Genomic DNA, 16,950 nt, shown 5'->3' with positions numbered 1-16,950 from the left:
TAGTCCAGAGCTTCCTTCCCCAGCTGTGGTAAATGCAAATCCGCTCGATACAGTAATTCAGGTTGTGCACTGCACAACAGCAAACAGCAGAGGGAGCAAGAGAGGTGGAGCGAAATTCAGATGTACTTCCTGCCCAGGCCAGGAGGGGGCGCCTTTTCTAAGTCCAGAGGTATAACATAGGCTAAGGAAATGGCAACCCACTCCAATATTCTTGCCTGGAGAATCCCAGGAACAGAAGAGCCTGGTGGGCTGCTGTCTATGAGGTCGCACAGAGTCGGACACGACTGAAGCGACTTAGCATGCATGCATGCATTGGAGAAGGAAATGGCCACCCACTCCAGTATTCTTGCCTGGAGAATCCCAGGGACAGAGGAGCCTGGTGGGCTGCCGTCCATGGGGTCGCACAGAGTCGGACACGACTGAAGCGACTTAGCAGCAGCAGCAGCAGCAGGGGTCTCTTTGGAGGAGGAAATGGCAACCCCTGTATTCTTGCCTGGAGAATCCCATGGGCAGAGGAGCCTGGCTAGCTATAGTCCATGGGGTCGCAAGAGTCAGACACTACTTAGTGACTAAAGCACCATCACCACCACCAGGGGTCTGTTGAGGTGAGCGAAACTGGCTTGGGCCAGGAAGAGATACCTTGTTTATGTGCATCGTTCTCGATTTCTTTTCTTGTACAGGCAGAAAAGAAATGTAATTAGCACATCAAATCTGATTTCACAGATGGAACTCAGGATGAGGTTAATATTTTAAAAGAGGGAGCCAATTTATAGGTAAGCAATATCAGGTGATGTAAGGGTAGCTGTTACCAGGCAAATGACACACATTGGTGGACTGTGGACCCCGAAGTTGGGGAAAAGCTAGATTCAAACAGCAAGCCAACCTGGAGAAAACTGGAGGAGTGAAATCTTTCGCCTACTGACCAACTGCCAGGGCGCAGTCCTTGACTCTCTCTTCACCTCTGACCTCTCTCTCCCTTGACGATCTCAACCAATGTCACCACTTCATTCACGACTTCCCTGCTGAAGACTCCCATGCTTGTCTTGGACCCCATCTTTGCCCCTGAGCTCTGGGCTCATGTATCCAAATGTTGCATCCTTTTGGATGTCTCATTGGCATCTCAAGCTCAGCAGACCCTAAACTGAGCTCCTGATCTCTCCTGTTATCTTCCCAAGCTGCTCTCTCAGCAAATGGCAGCTCAGTCCCCCACACCTGCCTCAGGACCTTTGCACTGACTGTGCCTGCTCCGTGGAATGCCTTATCTCCAGATATCTCCACGGCTCCTTGCTCATCTCCAAGTTTCAGCTCAAACCTGCCCCTCAGCATGCCTGACCTCTCTTCATTCTACTTTTTTCCCCCCGTAGCACTCACCACAATTAACATACTATATCATTTTCTTATTTTTCATCCTTATAATCTGTTGTCTGTCTTCCCCTGCTAGAAGGTAATTTCCACGAGGGCAGGACCCTTTAGTCTGTTTTGTTTCCTGACAAATCCCCAGTAGTCTAGCCTGGCATATGGTAGCGCTCAATAAACATCTGTAGAATAAATGAATAAATAAATGGAGTCAGCTATGAGAGAAAGAACCAGAGTCTGTGGTGAGAGCTTTGACTCACTGCCTCCAGGCAGGGGCAGTGATGCCCCCATTTTCTAGATGCGGAGCCCCAGGCCCAGAGAAGTGAAGCCACCTGCCCCCGACTGCACAGCTGGGATGGACAAGAACTAGGATTTAAACCCAGGTTTGCCCAGCAACAAAGCCTGAGCTCTTTGCCCAACTTCATTGTCACATACGGAAAGAGAAAAGAACATCCCCAGGCTCCCTTGTTTTCCCCATAAACCATCACCCTCCCAGCCTCCCCCTTCCCCTCTGGCATCCCTTATGACCTCCCCTACAGGTGACATACCAATAGATTTTTGCCGGAGCATGAGCCCGGGTCCAGGAGGCAGGTAGGAAGGACGTTCGTAACTTGGCTGGGAGCGGTGGTGGGGATCAAAGCTCGACTTTGGGTTGGCAATCAGAGGAGGGGAGAGAAAAGAGAGCCGGGGAAGATCAGTCAGGGCATGGAAATCCATGGATTCCCCCCATGGCCATCCTCCTTCCCTTCTCCAGCCTCTGCAGGAAGGGAGAGGGGCATGAAGGAAATGGAAGGGAATTCTGGGGAAGAGAAAGATTTCTGAATCCTGATGGCAGCAGTGGGGAGGAAGAGATGGGGGCGGGGGGTAGGCAGATTATCAACTGAGTCTGCTCTGCTTCCAACCGATCACTAATCTGGGCACTTTTTCTCCACTCATGCTGTCATTGCTCAGGTCCAAGTTATCACTTGCCGGGATGGCTGCAGTAGCCTCTTCCTTGGCTCCTGGCTGCCACCCCTGTCCTGACACCCCTTTCTGATCTACTTTTCACACAAGAGTCAGAGGCGGGCTTCCCTGGTGGTCCAGTGGCTAAGGATCTGTCTTATAATGCAAGGGACACCGGTCCGATCCCTGATCTGGGAAGATACCACATGCTGTGGCACAACTGAGCCCAAGAGCTGAGATTACTGAGCCTGTGCACCACAACTGAAGCCAGGGCACTCGAGAGTTGGTACTGCGCTATGAGAGAAGCCACCGCAGTGAGAAGTCTGTGTACCGCAACTAGAGAAAAACCCACGCAGCAACAAAGGCCCAGCACAGCCAAATAAATAAAAATCAATCGATCTTAAAAAGTGAGGGATCTTTCTAAAAGAAACTCAGATCATGCTATTGCCCTGCTTAAAATCCTACTACAACATCTCACTTCAGTTCAGAGGGGATCCGAATTCCCGAGTCTGATCTTCAAATCCCCCTGCGGTAGGCCCTGCCTATGCTCACCCAGTTATCTTCTTGGCCAGGATGCTGTGCCCATCCCCAGCTGCAGTGTCACCTGCTTGCAGCACTTGGCGGCACCTTGTTCTGAAGAATCACCCTCCCCCAAAGGAGCTGATGTGCCCAAGCAGTTAGGTGTATCCACTCCTGGGAGCAGCAGCCCGCAGCCCACTGACATGAAGGTCTAAGGCGGGATTAACTCCATCCTGTCATTCACACTCCAGAGCTCTGTGAGAGATCAGGCTGAAGGGGAAATTCAGTGGAGATCAGGCTTGCTGACCTCTGCAGCTCATCCTGTCTCCCCCATGCCTTTACAGGTTCCCCCTTAAGAAATCATTTTCTCGAGCATCAGTATCTCAGACTCTGATTCTGGGAAACCCAAACTAAGACACTACGTATGATCTAGCCCTTGCCTACATCTCCCGCTCTGGTCCAACCATGCCCACCTTTTCTTGCCCCAAGGTCCATCCCTGTTTAGGACACTTACAAGTCCTGGATCTTCTCTCTGCAATGTCTTCCTCCTAATCATCACAGATTCTTTTCCATCTTTACCTCTTCTGCTCAGACATCTCTCCCAGTCACAGCCTACTGCATTTCCCTGTCCTGTCTTCTTCAAGGCACTTCTCTCCATCTGAAATGATCTGGTTTACTTGTTTACTGTCTGTCTCCCCAGCTAGAATGTTGGCTCCCTGAAGGCACCAGACATTATCCCAGGCACTATGGGTACAGGGTCAAGGGCTTATGATAATTCTAGAGGAGAAATGTTTTCATTTCTTTTCAGATAGGAAGGAGACTTGAATACAGTTCAGCCTGGATAACATTCACCCCAGGTTAGAGCCATTATAATTATTTGCTTACTTGTTTGTTGTCTGTCTTCCTCGGCATGTGGCCTACACAATACCCATTCTACTCGATAAGAACAGCCTGATCTTCTTTGGCACTTAATTAACAGACTGTATTTCCCAACCTCCCTTGCGACTAGGTACAGGCCCAAATGCATAAGTGGAAGTGTTGTGTGCTATTTCTGGAAAGTCTCATTAGAGGTAAGCCAAGAAGCAACAGTGTGCCCTCCTTTGCACTCCTGTCTTTCCACTGTTCCTTGTTCCTGCTATCTGGAATGCTGGTCCAATAGCTGGAGCTCCAGCAGCCACTGTGGACTATGAGGGAACTTTGTGTCTGGGGATGAGAAGGATCCTAGATCTTCATGACCATAGAGGGTACCACAGGTCCCTTAGACGCCTTATTCCTGATTTGTTCAACATGACAGAGATAGAAGCATTTATCTTGTTCAAACCACTGTTATTTGGAGATTTCTCTTACTGTGGAACCCAGTTCCCGCAAAATACCCTCACTCCCTTTGCCAGTGTAAATTCTCTAAAGGAAGTAAATTTGTTTGACAGGTTCCCTCCTATACTACCAGGACTGAGCAGCAGGTCCAGCACACAGTAGGTGCTCAATAGATATTTGTAGAATGAAGGACATCCTGACAAGGTGTGCCAAGCCACCGATGACGTAACACTAGGTCTCTGAGAGACTGATGGGAGGTGGATCACAGTGACAGAGAAGTCAAAGCGGGAGGAGGCAATGGAGGGGGCGGAATAAAAGCAGGGGGTTAGGGTGACAGAGGAAGAGTTCCCCTAACCGAAGAGGATCCAGACTCAAGGGAGAGGTGTCTGATATTGGCACACTGGTAGACCTTCTAAGTGTGGGGAAAAGAGGGATCAAAGAATGGGTTAGTTCAGCACCAAGAGGGATCAGAGTGGCAGAGGAGGTGCCAGATTGACAGAGGAGGCATAATAGCGTCTGAGGAGGCTAGGAATGACTGTTTCAGGGGCGGACTAACTCAAGGTGGAACAGGCTGACCTCAGTCGACAAACTGGAAGCATCCTGTCCCGCGCAGAGAGGGCAGCCAATCAGAGGGCGCCAGGTGCCGTGACGTCACCGGCTGCCTGGCAGATTTCTCCCCAGGAAGTCGGCCAGAGGTCCCGCCCTCCTCTGCGCTACCTGCTGGGTCAGCTGAGGGTCCGGTGCCTCTACAGGAGAGCGTGCCCGGGCGCTGTGCACAGGCTAACGGCTGAAGATAGGCTGGGAAATTCACGTTAGGGAGCCAGCCCCGGAAAGGGGTGAGGGGAAAGAGACCGCCGTAGGAGGCTGATGGAGAGACAGAGCTAGACAAAAGACAGATATGGGGGTCCAGAGGTGCGCGGGAGAGACAGGAGGGGACTTGAAACAGCAAGGCAGGGAGCAAAAGGTGGTCCTGTGAGGCCCTGCCATGGAGAGGGCCAGGGCCAGCCTAGGAGAGGAGAACATGCAGTCAGAAGGGTCGGAGACGCCCCGGGAGCGGGAGAGGCAGAGAATGCAACCAAGAGGATATGGAAAAAATAACCAGAGGGAGAAACTGAGTCCAGAGAGAGGCTGAAGCCAGAACCTGGACCACCCAGTCCAAGATGTGGGGGACAGGGAGCAGGGGACCCCTGGGAAGAGGGGATCAGGGACCAGGTAACAGAGACAGTAGCCAAGAAAACCAAGGCCACACAGAGGAGAGGACAGAGAGGAACAGCAGAGCCCTAGGAAGAGATGGAGCCCAAGAGGAATCTTGACCTTCAGTGGGTCTGCCAGGGGTCTGCAGCCCCGCTGTTGGCGTGGTGGATCCTCCCCAGCCCCCCTTACGTTTAAACCCAGAGGTGTATCTTTCAGGGACCTCTGTCCACTGTGGTGCAGGCCCCTGTTAAAATGAGCCTCGGAGTCTGCACTGGGCTTCCACACTGCCTGCTTGTCCCCCTGGTTTAAACGCAGCAGAGTCCAGCTGGGAAAGGGGAGAGAAGCCAGAACAGATGGGAGATGGAGACACAGATGAGAACAAGACCACCCACTGAGAGAGGCAGAGAGACACAGGAAGGTCATAGAGACACAGGAAGGACACAGAGGAGACCCTGTGTCTCAGGGGCTGAGAAAGATCAGGATGGCTGGTGGGAAGAGGTGGGCAGAGATGGTGACAGAGACAGCCTGCAACATGAGAGAGAGGGCTTGGGGAGGCCCAGGTACAGACCCCAGGAGGGAGAAGGAAAGAGAAGAAAAAGGGAAATGACCACTGGCCTCCGGGACCCAGAAGAAAAGAAGCCCCCATGAAGACCTCTGGCCTTTTATTTCTAGGTGATGGGGGTGTGCAGGTAGCTGGTTTTATTACTGGCTAGTGCCTGGTCCCTGGGAGAGGGGGTGTCTTTGGAGCCAGGATCTTGTCTGTCTTGTAACACAGGTTCATGCAAAGAGGGGCTGGCAACCTGGCACTTGGTGGGTACTCCATGCATTTGTTGAATAAATGAAAACAGGATTAGCCCTAATCTGCTACTAGAGACTCCATATTGAGCCTGGGATGTTGTTGTGGATTCATCTCTGGGGGTGCAGCCTGGGGTTACAGTGGGGGCTCCAGTTATGTTATGGTGGCTAGGGGTGCTCACCATCTTGAGAGCCTCTGCTAGAAGCTGATCTCATTCAATCCTCCTAAAAGCCAGCAAGACTGACTTAAGCCATATTTTACAGAAGAGGAAATTGAGGCACAGAAAAATTATAAAGCGTGAGCCAAGTGACAGAGTTAGAGGGAGTCAGGCTTTGAAGCCAGGTTTGCCTGGCTCTACTGCCCATGTGCTTTTTTTAATTGAAGTATGGTTGATTTACAATGTTGTGTTAGTTTCAGGTGTACAGCAAAATGTATACATACACACACACACACATACACGCATATACATGTATGTGTCTGTTCTTTCACAGGTTCTTTTCCACTATAGGTTATTATTATTGGCCACGTGGCATACGAGATCTTAATCTCCCTGACCAGGGATCCAACCTGTGCTTCTTGCAGTGGAAGTCTTAACAACCAGATCATCAGGGAAATCCCAGGCTGAGAGATTTCAGATTCTTTGAGAAACCAAGGACAGGTGTGAAGCAAGGGCCTCCTGCATGCAGGGCCCTGTGCCCAGCCCTGAGAAGTGGCCAAGGACCCTCTGCCTTTAAATCAGAAAGAAATTCTGAATACAAAATCTGCCAGCTGCATTTGGCTCTTGTAAGAGTACTGACCCTTTCCAGAGTAGGTGTTTGAGCCCTTGGGAGGGCTGTGGATAGATTTTGGGGGTGGGGACAGGGGCTGTGCACGAGGATGGGGAGAAAACTCCCTACATCTTGATTTTCATTAGCCTTCAACTAAAACACAACATTTCCTTAATTAAGGATGTCGGCCACAGACCGTGCCAGTCTTAGCAAAATGTGACTATATCAGAAATCACAGGTATTTCTGCATTCTTCATGGCAGAGCTTTCTTCATGACACATTTCGCTAAACAGTGTTTATGCTTCTTTGAAACTTTGAAATTAGAGTAGTCTAGATCCACCACCAGAACTTGCTGGCTACTGTGTTGAAGAAAAGGCACCGACATTACTGTATCACAAATTCTGCTTTTAAAAGTGTTTTGAGGGACTTCTCTGGTGGTCTAGTGGCTTAGACTCTGAACTCCCAATGCAGGGGGCCGGGGTTCCATCTCTGGTCAGGGAACTAGATCCCACGTGCAGCAACTAAGATGCGGCACAAATAAATAAATATAAATAAATATTAATAAAAATTTAAAAATGTTTTGATAACTGTTTTTCTGTGTACCTGGCTTCTTTTGTTATCTTATGTATTATATTTTACTTTTATTTTTGGTTCAAGGGCCTTGTAACCTCACTTCATCTGCTCACAAGAGTTGAATTCTTTTTGGTGAGGCTTGTACTGCCCTGAGGGGCTACACCCTTCCATTGTCACTCCCCGTGGTTATGTACTGTTCTTGACCCTTGTGAAGTGAAAGTCATTCAGTCGTGTCCGACTTTTTGCAACCTCATGGACTATACAGTCCATGGAATTCTCCAGACCAGAATACTGGAGTGGGTAGCCTTTCCCTTTTCCAGGGGATCTTCCCAACCCAGGGACTGAACCCAGATCTCCCTTTTTGCAGGCAGATTCTTTACCAGCTGAGCCACAAGGGAGGCCCAAGGATACTGGAGGGGGTAGCCTATCCCTTCTTCAGTGGATCTTTCCAACCCAGGAATCGAATCGGGGTCTCCTGCATTGCAGGAGGATTCTTTACCAGCTGAGCTATCAAGGGTTTTGACCCTTATGGATTATGTATTTTATTTTATACATTATTCAGAGTATTAATTTGGAGTATTATTCGGAGGACTAGGCCAGCCTAAAAGGGTACACAATCCCTCCAAAGTCAAAGCACAGGGTTTTTTAGAATCAGTGGCCTCTTGGCCACCAGGTGGTGGGTGTGGCCTACTGAAAGAGAGAGTCAGAGGGTGCACTCAGAGGGTGCACTCAGAGGGCAGGGAGGGCCTGGGCAGAGAACTGGAGAGTAGTGGTGGGGCTGTGTCCCCGTGAAGGGGCACAGTCCAGTGAGGAACCGGCAGGTCTGCACCAGAAATGACAGGGCTGTGGCTGGACCGTGGATCCAGTTGCTGAATTGCCTGGGGCTGAAATCCTGGCTCCCTCTTTGAGCCTCAGTTTCCCTTCTGTATTACAACCGAGTGCACCTTCCAGGATGATTCCAAGGAATGAATGAGATAATCCATGTTAAAAACAGAGTGTCAGAAATGTGATCAACACCCACTGTAGGTGAGCGGGCAGAGTGGAGACAGAGACGATAATATTTTAATAACTACCACTTGTTAAGCACCTATTATTATGTGCTGTGCCTGTGCCAGGGAGTGCCATCCCTGACCTCCATTTACCTTCCTTGAGATCCTTAAGGTAGGTCGGAGATGGACAGAAAGAGGTGGGCCACAGAGGGAGCAATGAAGTTTGGGGATGGGGAGTCAGGGGAGGGGACAGAGATGGGATCTGGGGGGATAAAGGAGGAGGAGGATGGGTAGAGAGGAAAGGGGACCCCCCAGAGTGGGGAGCAATGAGGGACCCCAGAAAATCCGGTGCCCCTTAGGCAGAGCACTCAACACAGTGGAATCACAAAGGGTTTGTAGGGGGAGGGATAAAGGCTACAAGTTGCCCTGTCTACCCCTCAACCTTCCCTTCCCCCAAGTCCCCCAGGTTCCCCAGTCCCACAGACCAGGCTGCCTACCTCAGTGGTAAAGAAGCCTTTGGGTCGGTGTTTGCCCAGGGACGCCAGGCCACCAGGCCCAGGACTCTCGCTTGCACTGATGGTCTGCTGAGCTGCCGCCAAGATTTCATCCAGTTTGTCTAGGGGGAGGCGGAAGAGGGGCAGAGAGACAGTGAAATGAAGTTGGCTTGGGCCTGGCAGGCACAGAGACAGAGCTGCTGCGTGCCCCATTCAGTGACTTGGATGAACCAGGGAAGGGCATCTCCATCTCCCTCCCGGTGGGCCTCCTTGGAGACACACGGTCCAGCCGCGCAGGGCAGGCAGGATGCAGCGATGGAAAGGGCTGAGGGCGGGGAACAGGACATCCTACGAGGGAGGGTGGAGCGGAGGCAGAAGGGGCTGCGAAGAGCCTCAAGACAGAGGTGGGTGCTTAACCGTAGCAGCTGGTGCAAAGCTGGAGTGTGTGTATGATCAGCGTGGAAGTGGCTGAAGGGGGCGCGGGGTAGAAGCGAGAGGGATGGGGGGCGGATGCGGCACCCCAGGGGGCCGTGGGGTCGGGGGAGCTGGGGCCGCCCCGCGGGGAGCAGGGCTGGGCCGACTTACTGAGAGCCATCTGATACACAGTCCTCTTTTTCTCCATGCTGGGCACCGGCGGCGGCTGCTGCTCGTACTCTGTGGGCAAAGGAGGCGGATGAAGCCCAGGGGAGCCCCCGGCGGGCGGGGCGGAGCGGGCTCGGCCGGCGGCGGGCGTGGCCAGCGGGCGTGGCCGGCGGGCGTGCGCACGCGCGAGTGGGGCGGTGAGGGGCCGGGGGCGGGGAGGGGCGAGTCCGCCGGCGGGAACGGGATGGGGGCCCTCCCGCCAGTCCTGTGCCCACTCACCACTCTTCTTCTTCCAGGGGGAGACTAGCCCGGGGGGGAGGCAGTAGAGGAGCCAAGAGTTAGGACTTCGTGGGGAGGCGAGGGGTCCCCTTTCTGGAACGCCCGCCTCCCTCAGGGACCCGGGGTGGGGGGCGCTCGGCTGCCCCTATCCGCCCCGGCGGGGCGGCGGGGGGGTGGGGCGGGGATCCGGACCCCCCGGGTCCACTCGGCCTTGCCTGGAGGGAGGGGGCTCGCCTTCCCTTCTGTTAGTGGGAGTGCGGGGAGCTGGTAGAGGGAGAAATGGAGGGTGCGGGTGGGGCTGGGACAGACAGAGAGGGGCTAGAAAGGAAACCGGGACCCGTAGAGGAACGTTACAGACCCAGAGAGACACCCGACAGAGAAACAGATAGAAACAGGGAAAGCTGACTCTCAGACGCCCGTTCCCAGCGACACACACGCAGGTCAGAGGGCGTCTGACCCGTGGGCTGGGGGACGCGATGAGGACAGGAGGACGAGAGCCCCTGGTCACTAACACTAACAAACCCAGGGCTGGTCCAGCCGCCCTCGGCCCCCTCTCCCTCCGCAGCACCTGGTCCCCGGCAGCCCCACCAGCTCACCCATCTCCTCCAGCTCGGAGGTCATAGACTTGGAACGCAAGGAGATGGCTGGGGGCGGGAGCCGCTTAGCTTGCTGGGGTGCTGGAAAAAAATGACAGTGAGGTCAGACATCGGCACCATGGACAGAAACCCTCCAGGACTACCCCACCCCCAACCACTGCGGCGCTCCCAGAGCTCAGAGAAGAGATGCTGGTGATGGTGTTTAGTCGCTAAGTCGTGTCTCACTCTTTGGAGACCCCACAGACTGTAGCTAGCCCACCAGGCTTCTCTGTCCATGGGATTCTCCAGGCAAGAATTCTGGAGTGAGTTGCCATTTCCTTCTCCAGGGGATCTTCCAGCAAGCTAAGCTTGCGCTCAGTTCCTCTGCTGAGGGTCATGCTCAAGCAGCCTTGGGGAGGGGGAAGGCTGCTGCTGGTGATGGGACCATTGGGTCATTAGGGCTGCAGAAGGTCTTAGTCCAGTGGCAGTGGCAGGCGGGGGAAGTGTCCAAGCCTGACCACACAAGTCGGGGGAAGGAGCACCTTTCTTGTGAACAGCTTCATCCATGTCCGGGTGCCTGGTGACCATCACCACCTTGACCATCAGCGTGTTGCCCCCTTGGCGGATCATGTTCACCACCTGCCGGTGGCCGACCTTCACCACGTTCTGCCCGTTCACCTGTGGCACAGACACCCCCAACCACACCTGATATGTGAGGAGTGGGATGCTTTCTGCTTCTGGGTCTCTGCTGAAGTGGCCTCCTCCTGCCTGGCCCTGTCTGTGGTGCTGTCGGTCACTCTTCTCCTCCCCCCGCCCCCCCTTGCAAGCCCCTACCTCTCCACTCCTGTAACTCTTAGGGCCTCAGGGCTGGGGAAGGGGCTGGGCCCACCCTATTTGCCTCTCTCCCTCCTTATCCTCCAGCTGTGTGTGTGTGTGTGCGCACATGCGCGTGCCTGCCTACATACACACACGTGTGTGCACCTACACACTGGGGACAGGTCTGTTATCTTCTGAGATGCTTCAGAGAGGCTTTCAGATGGAATCACTGAAGAGGCTGGCTAGCTGCTGGGGGGCGGGGGGAAGAGCAGGGCACGGGGCTGGAAAGCTTGGTCCCAAAGGAGAATCGGGATCTGGGCAGCAGCATCTTGGCATGGATCACTAGGGTTCTGGGGTTTGTTGCTAGGGTCCCAGGGGAAAGCATGGTGTCCGTGGCAGGTGAGACAGGCGCTGGGTCTTGGGAGAAGCCCCTGGGAGGCTGGGGGCCAGGACTCACCTCGATGAGGAAGTCTCCCATTCGCAGTCCAGCCCGCCATGCCACGCCACCCTCGTCCACCGACTCCAGATACTGCAGTGCCGGGAAGGCTGGGGTGGGGGTGAACTCCTCGATGGGGGTCTGCGCTGCAGATGGGGAGGAGCCGGCGGGGTCGGAGGGGAGAGGGTGGAGAGGCCGAGCAGGGGATGGGGCTCAGACCCAAGTCACGGAGGCCTCACAGTAGCTGAGGGACCAGCACCCCGGGGTGGGGTGGTGGGCAGGTCGGGGGAGGGTTCCCGAGAGGTGGGTGGGGGTCCCTTCCCTTGTCCGTCCCCCTGGGTCAGAGAGCCCTTCTCCCGTGCCCTCCCCGGCCGGCACTCACCCTTGGCGCCCCGGAGCACGAACCCAAACCCCTCACTGTCCTTCTTCTGCAGCAGAACTGTCTTCTCTTTGATGATGTAATCGCTGGCGGGGAGGGTGGGGGAGGGGCGGGGTGGGGTGGGTGGAAAAGGGATCATGAGACACGGAGCCACCTGGTGCCCCACCAGCCACCTGGCGACCTGAGCCTAAGCTCGGGAACCCTTCGTCCCGCCCCCCTCCTCCCAGAAGCCTCCTCACCCACTCCACGTGCGTCTGCTTGCAGCAGCCCTGACAGGCCTCTCCCCCTCGGAGCCCGGGGTGCGCGGTCTCCCACTCACTCTTTCCTCATTCATCCATCAGTGCATCCATCCACCCATCCATTCAGCAAGCACGGCGGGAGGAATGCAGAGGTACAACTGCCACATCGCCAGACAGCCTGGCTGGAGGCCCTGCTGGCCACTTCCTGCCTGTGACCTTGAGCCCCGACTTTAACCTTTGCGGCCTCGGTTGCCTTGTCTATCGCAGCGGACGATGACAGACCCCACCTGACAGGGTCACAGTGTGAGTTTCCTAATCTATAGTGTATGCAGTATTCAGCAGAGTGCTGCGTACATAGCGCAGACGCAGGAGGATGTGTTCTGTCTTTGGTCAAGTCTTTTGGTCCAGGGAACAACTGTACTTGGATGATACCTCTCCCAACTCCCGGACTGTATGCACACACACATATATATATGCTACAGTAACATCTCCCCAGGTCCCTGAACAAACTGTAACACTGCTTATTCAGCAGCTGTCCAATATGGTGGCCGCTAGCTGCCTGTCTATTTATATGCAAATTAATTAAAAATTAAATGGAAAAATTCAGTTCCTCAGCCTCACTAGCCACATTTCCAAGGGCCCGGCAGCCACATACAGTTAGTGGCTACCACGCTGGATGGCCCAGATACGGAACATCTCCATCACCACAGAAAATTCTAGCGTGCAGCGATGACATCTACTTCCTGGCATACTCAAATGGATCTCCTTCATGCGGTCAGAGGATTCTAGCAAAATGAAAACTGCATGTGAATACGTGGAGAGTTCCCTGTAAGGCCACCAGAGCCCACCAGTATATTTAGGGGATGCTCACATAGCCAGGAAAGTTCAGTCAAACGCAGACCTATTTCATGTTTCTCAACACTGGCCCCGGGCTCACTCAGGTAACAGCCGCAAACCCTAGACGTCACCACGTTGTATATCTGGACTGCACATCCATTCCATTCCAGGAGCCCCAGTATAAGCAGGAATACCCAGGCACCTGGCTCCAGGCTTTTCAGAATACCCACTATCCCCCACGCCTGTCCCCAGAGGCAGCATGCCTTGCTGCATCCAGACACCCTGCAGTCACGTCTGAAACCCGGCCCAGCGCACACGCAGCCCCCTCAGAATACCCCAGTAATATCCACAGGCCCCAACACACTCCCATAATAGACAAGCATGCTCCCTGTGCATTCCAATTACCTACCCCCACAGGTTTGGCAAAACAGCCCTCCACAAATACTCCAGTATATTTCAGCAACCCCCCCCACACACATCCCAGTATGCTCCAATAATAACTCCCCCACACTCTGATCTCAGTCTATTCCCATAACACGCCCCCTGAACACAAACTAGCACACGCCAATACTTAATGTGTTCCTACTGTATTTTGGCACCAACCCCCTCCACACACGCAAGCCCCGCTGGATGTTCCCATGACCCCCAACATGTCCACAGTTGAATCCATACATTTGTACCATAGGGACAGTGTTCTGCACATGCGCCCTGGGCCCAGCCCTGCTCCCAGCCACTATTAGAACCCCATGGGCCCAACAGCAGGCACGCACATGTAGACACAGCCCACAATTGCCCTGGCTCAGAGTTGAGGATGCTCCTGTAAACATGTCTACACAGTATCCACTGTGTCTTCTAGACCTTGTGTTCAACCCAGGGATCGATCTCCTTGTATCCGAGTGGACAGAATGTTGGAAGAGAAGGAGGGACGAGGTTGAAAGCGATGAAGAAGGGGAGGAAAGAGGTTAAGAAGGCTCCTTGAGTGGGTGGACGGTGGGGCCAGTAGAAATGGGTTGAGAGGTTAGAGCTGCCTGTGTCTGACCACGAACTCTGTAGCATCCTTGTCCCCAGCTCTGGGCCCACCGTGGAGCCCGACAATCTCCTCTGAGCCCTCATGCCCTCCCTGCCCCATAGCCCTTCCGGATCTCCAGGGCCCTCCAGTGGCCAGTACTGCTCTTCAGACCCCCTTTATTCCTCATTTATAGCAGTTTCACTTTCATTTCATTCATCCCACAAACCCTACCTTTCCCCCATTCCCCTCAATCTGTCACCCCCACTCTCTCCTCATACTTGACACATAAGCTTCCCCCAAACATCCAGCCCTTAATACAATTCAATGAGACTCCTTTATCCATTAGATGCGAAGAAAAAGCCCATGCTGTGTGTCAACCAGTATCTGAAGCCCCTCACAGGTAAATGACTCAATCCATCATCTCCCACGGCCAGCCTCTAGGTAGGCGTGAGTACCATTTCCACTTTACAAATGAGGAAACAGAAGCACAGAAAGGTCAGGCAATTTGCCTGAGCTCACACAGTGAACAACATTCTTCAACAATTCCCAAGAAAATACCCGGGTAGTTGCAATAGTAACAACCTCCACTCCACTGAAACCAAAAACCCCAGCACATATACGTTTGCCCCAGTTCACCATGAACGTGCCCCTCCAGTTCCTGAAATTTATCCCAGGCTATGCCTGTAGCACAACAAGTAACATTTACGAACCGCTGCGGAATGCCAGACGGCATTCCAAGCGCTTTATGTTTATGTATTCATTCAGTCCTCGTGACACCCCCTGGGAGGGGTTGGCTGTTATCATTCCCATTTTATAGATGAAGAAACTGAGGCACAGAGAAATAAATTTGCTCAAGATCACACCTGTCAGAAAAAAATGTCACAGCCAAGATTTGAATTCCCCATAGGCAACCTATGCATGCATACATGCTAAGTCACTTCAGTCGTGTCCGACTCTGTGCGACCACATGGACAGCAGCCCACCAGGCTCCTCTGTCCATGGCATTCTCCAGGTAAGAATACTGGAGTGGTAGGCAAGCATATACCCCAATAATATCCAAACACCAGCAGATCACCCCACCCCTCCCTCTCGAGTCTCCCCATCCTGGACATCAGCCTCTCCTTGCCATGACTTTCTCAGGCGACCCCCAGCTGTGTGTGCAGTCTCTCTCACCCTCCTTGAACTGCCCAGTTGCCCTCTTGTGCCCATAACTCCCTACAACTGGGTATTCCTTCTCCTCTACTCCTGTGTATACCTTCTTGCTCTGCACCTGGATCCCCCCTCAAGTCGTCTGAAAGCTCCCCAGGACCCTAACCCCCTCCCCACCAGCTCTCACCTCTGCAAGCCCGCATTACACCCCACGGGGCTGTCCCCCCACCTCCCATTTTGCCCTTGCACACCCCACATCCCCTTTCCCAAAGCTGTCTCCCACAGATTTCTGTGGCCTCCTCACCCCCTCTCAGGCCAGCTCTCCCTCTCCTTTGCCCTCATCCCTCCCAAAGCCTCTCGAGCCTCAGTATAGAACCCCACTGTATCCCCTACAGCATCCCAGGTTTCTTTCCTACTCCAGTTCCCCGCCCCCACCCCATTCTCATCCGTGGAAGCCTGCTCCTACTTTCGCATCCTCAATTCACTTCACCCTTCCTTCTGTCTCCTTTCACTGGCAGCTGCATTTCATTTACATTCCCTGCATCTCCTCTCTGTGCTCTCCCTGAACTGCCTGGATCCCCGCCCCCCAATTCTCTTCACACTTCCTGCACCCCCTCCTTACCCCATCCCTCCGTTGGCCCCGCGCACACGCTCTGCTCCTCTGCTCCGGCTTTCCCCGTTCCTCCCCCGACTTCAGTATCCCCCACTCCCCCTTGTTCCCTTTCCGGCCTGCCACCCTCCTACCCAGACCCTCTAGCCCCGCCCCCTGCCCTACTGTTCGCGACCCACGCAGCACCCCATTCATGCTCCCGTAGGGCTGACTACCTGCCCTGCAGGAGCACACACAATGCTCCGCCCCAGGCCATCCCTCGGCGACCCTGAGCGGCCTCTGGAGCTCAGCGGCCAGCTCTTGTTCACCAGATCCCACACACAGGGACTGCAGCAGCCTCCACTCCCCCCACCCCCACACCGAAGGTCCCTCTCGCACACCCAGCATCCCACAGCCCAGAGCCTCCTGCTGTACATGGCGCCCCCTCTGCCACTCAGCCCCTCCCCGTGTCCCAGCTCCACGGGGCCTCTCCACGGCCTGCCCGGAGCCTCCCCCTGCCCCCGCAGGGAAGCAAGCCCCCTCCCATGCTGAGAAGTGACACACAGAAGCAGATGCAGTTCCCGTGCAGAAGCTCGACCGTGTCTCAGCACACGTGCCCCACACAGGCACGGACCCCTGGGGGCAGGGAGAGGGGTGCGTGGGGATGGGGACCGGTGAAGGGTGGTTGTGGGGGAGGGGACAGGCCTGGTCAAGGAGGGTGGGTGTTGGGAAACACAGCCGCAGTCTCTGGGACAGACCCCCCCACCAACCACCACGCAAACACACTAGTCCCCAGACAGCCTCACTATCGCTCCAAGTCACACACAGAGATAGACGCCGGCAAACAGGGACATACAGATGGACACAGTTGGGGAGGTGGGCCGGGAGCCCACCATCTCTCTCTCGCTTACACACACACACACACAAACAGGGCTGCAGGCAGTCATACACACGCACGCACACCGCCACAGCCACAGGAACACACGCACCGTCGCACAGTGACACGCAGCGGAAAAAGAGGAGGGGAGGGGAGACGGGGGCGGGATGCGTGTGTGATGGGGGGGAGATGACTGTGAATGGGAGAGAGGGGTATGAATGGGGGGACTTGCCAACTCC

The 16,950-nt window shown here is 54.5% G+C and overlaps 1 protein-coding gene across 1 annotated transcript in view; it reads right to left on the bottom strand.

Moving 5' to 3' along the window:
* The window catches only part of SHANK1 (SH3 and multiple ankyrin repeat domains 1), a 49,304-nt gene that overhangs the window by 8,812 nt on the left and 23,542 nt on the right, over nt 1–16,950 (bottom strand). Inside the window, exons 15-21 of the mRNA XM_040252212.1 lie at nt 12,015–12,097; nt 11,654–11,778; nt 10,923–11,058; nt 10,402–10,482; nt 9,530–9,598; nt 8,948–9,066; nt 1,905–2,001 (exon numbers count right to left, since the gene is read on the bottom strand). Of these exons, the coding sequence (XP_040108146.1) occupies nt 1,905–2,001; nt 8,948–9,066; nt 9,530–9,598; nt 10,402–10,482; nt 10,923–11,058; nt 11,654–11,778; nt 12,015–12,097 (710 nt within the window). The remainder of the gene's footprint in view (nt 1–1,904; nt 2,002–8,947; nt 9,067–9,529; nt 9,599–10,401; nt 10,483–10,922; nt 11,059–11,653; nt 11,779–12,014; nt 12,098–16,950) is intronic.

This window comes from Oryx dammah, unplaced genomic scaffold, assembly GCF_014754425.2.
Source record: "Oryx dammah isolate SB20612 unplaced genomic scaffold, SCBI_Odam_1.1 HiC_scaffold_13, whole genome shotgun sequence".
In the NCBI taxonomy this organism is placed as follows: Eukaryota; Metazoa; Chordata; class Mammalia; order Artiodactyla; family Bovidae; genus Oryx; species Oryx dammah.
Note: the sequence above shows the minus strand (reverse complement) of the source record. Positions and strands in the feature narration are given on the sequence as shown.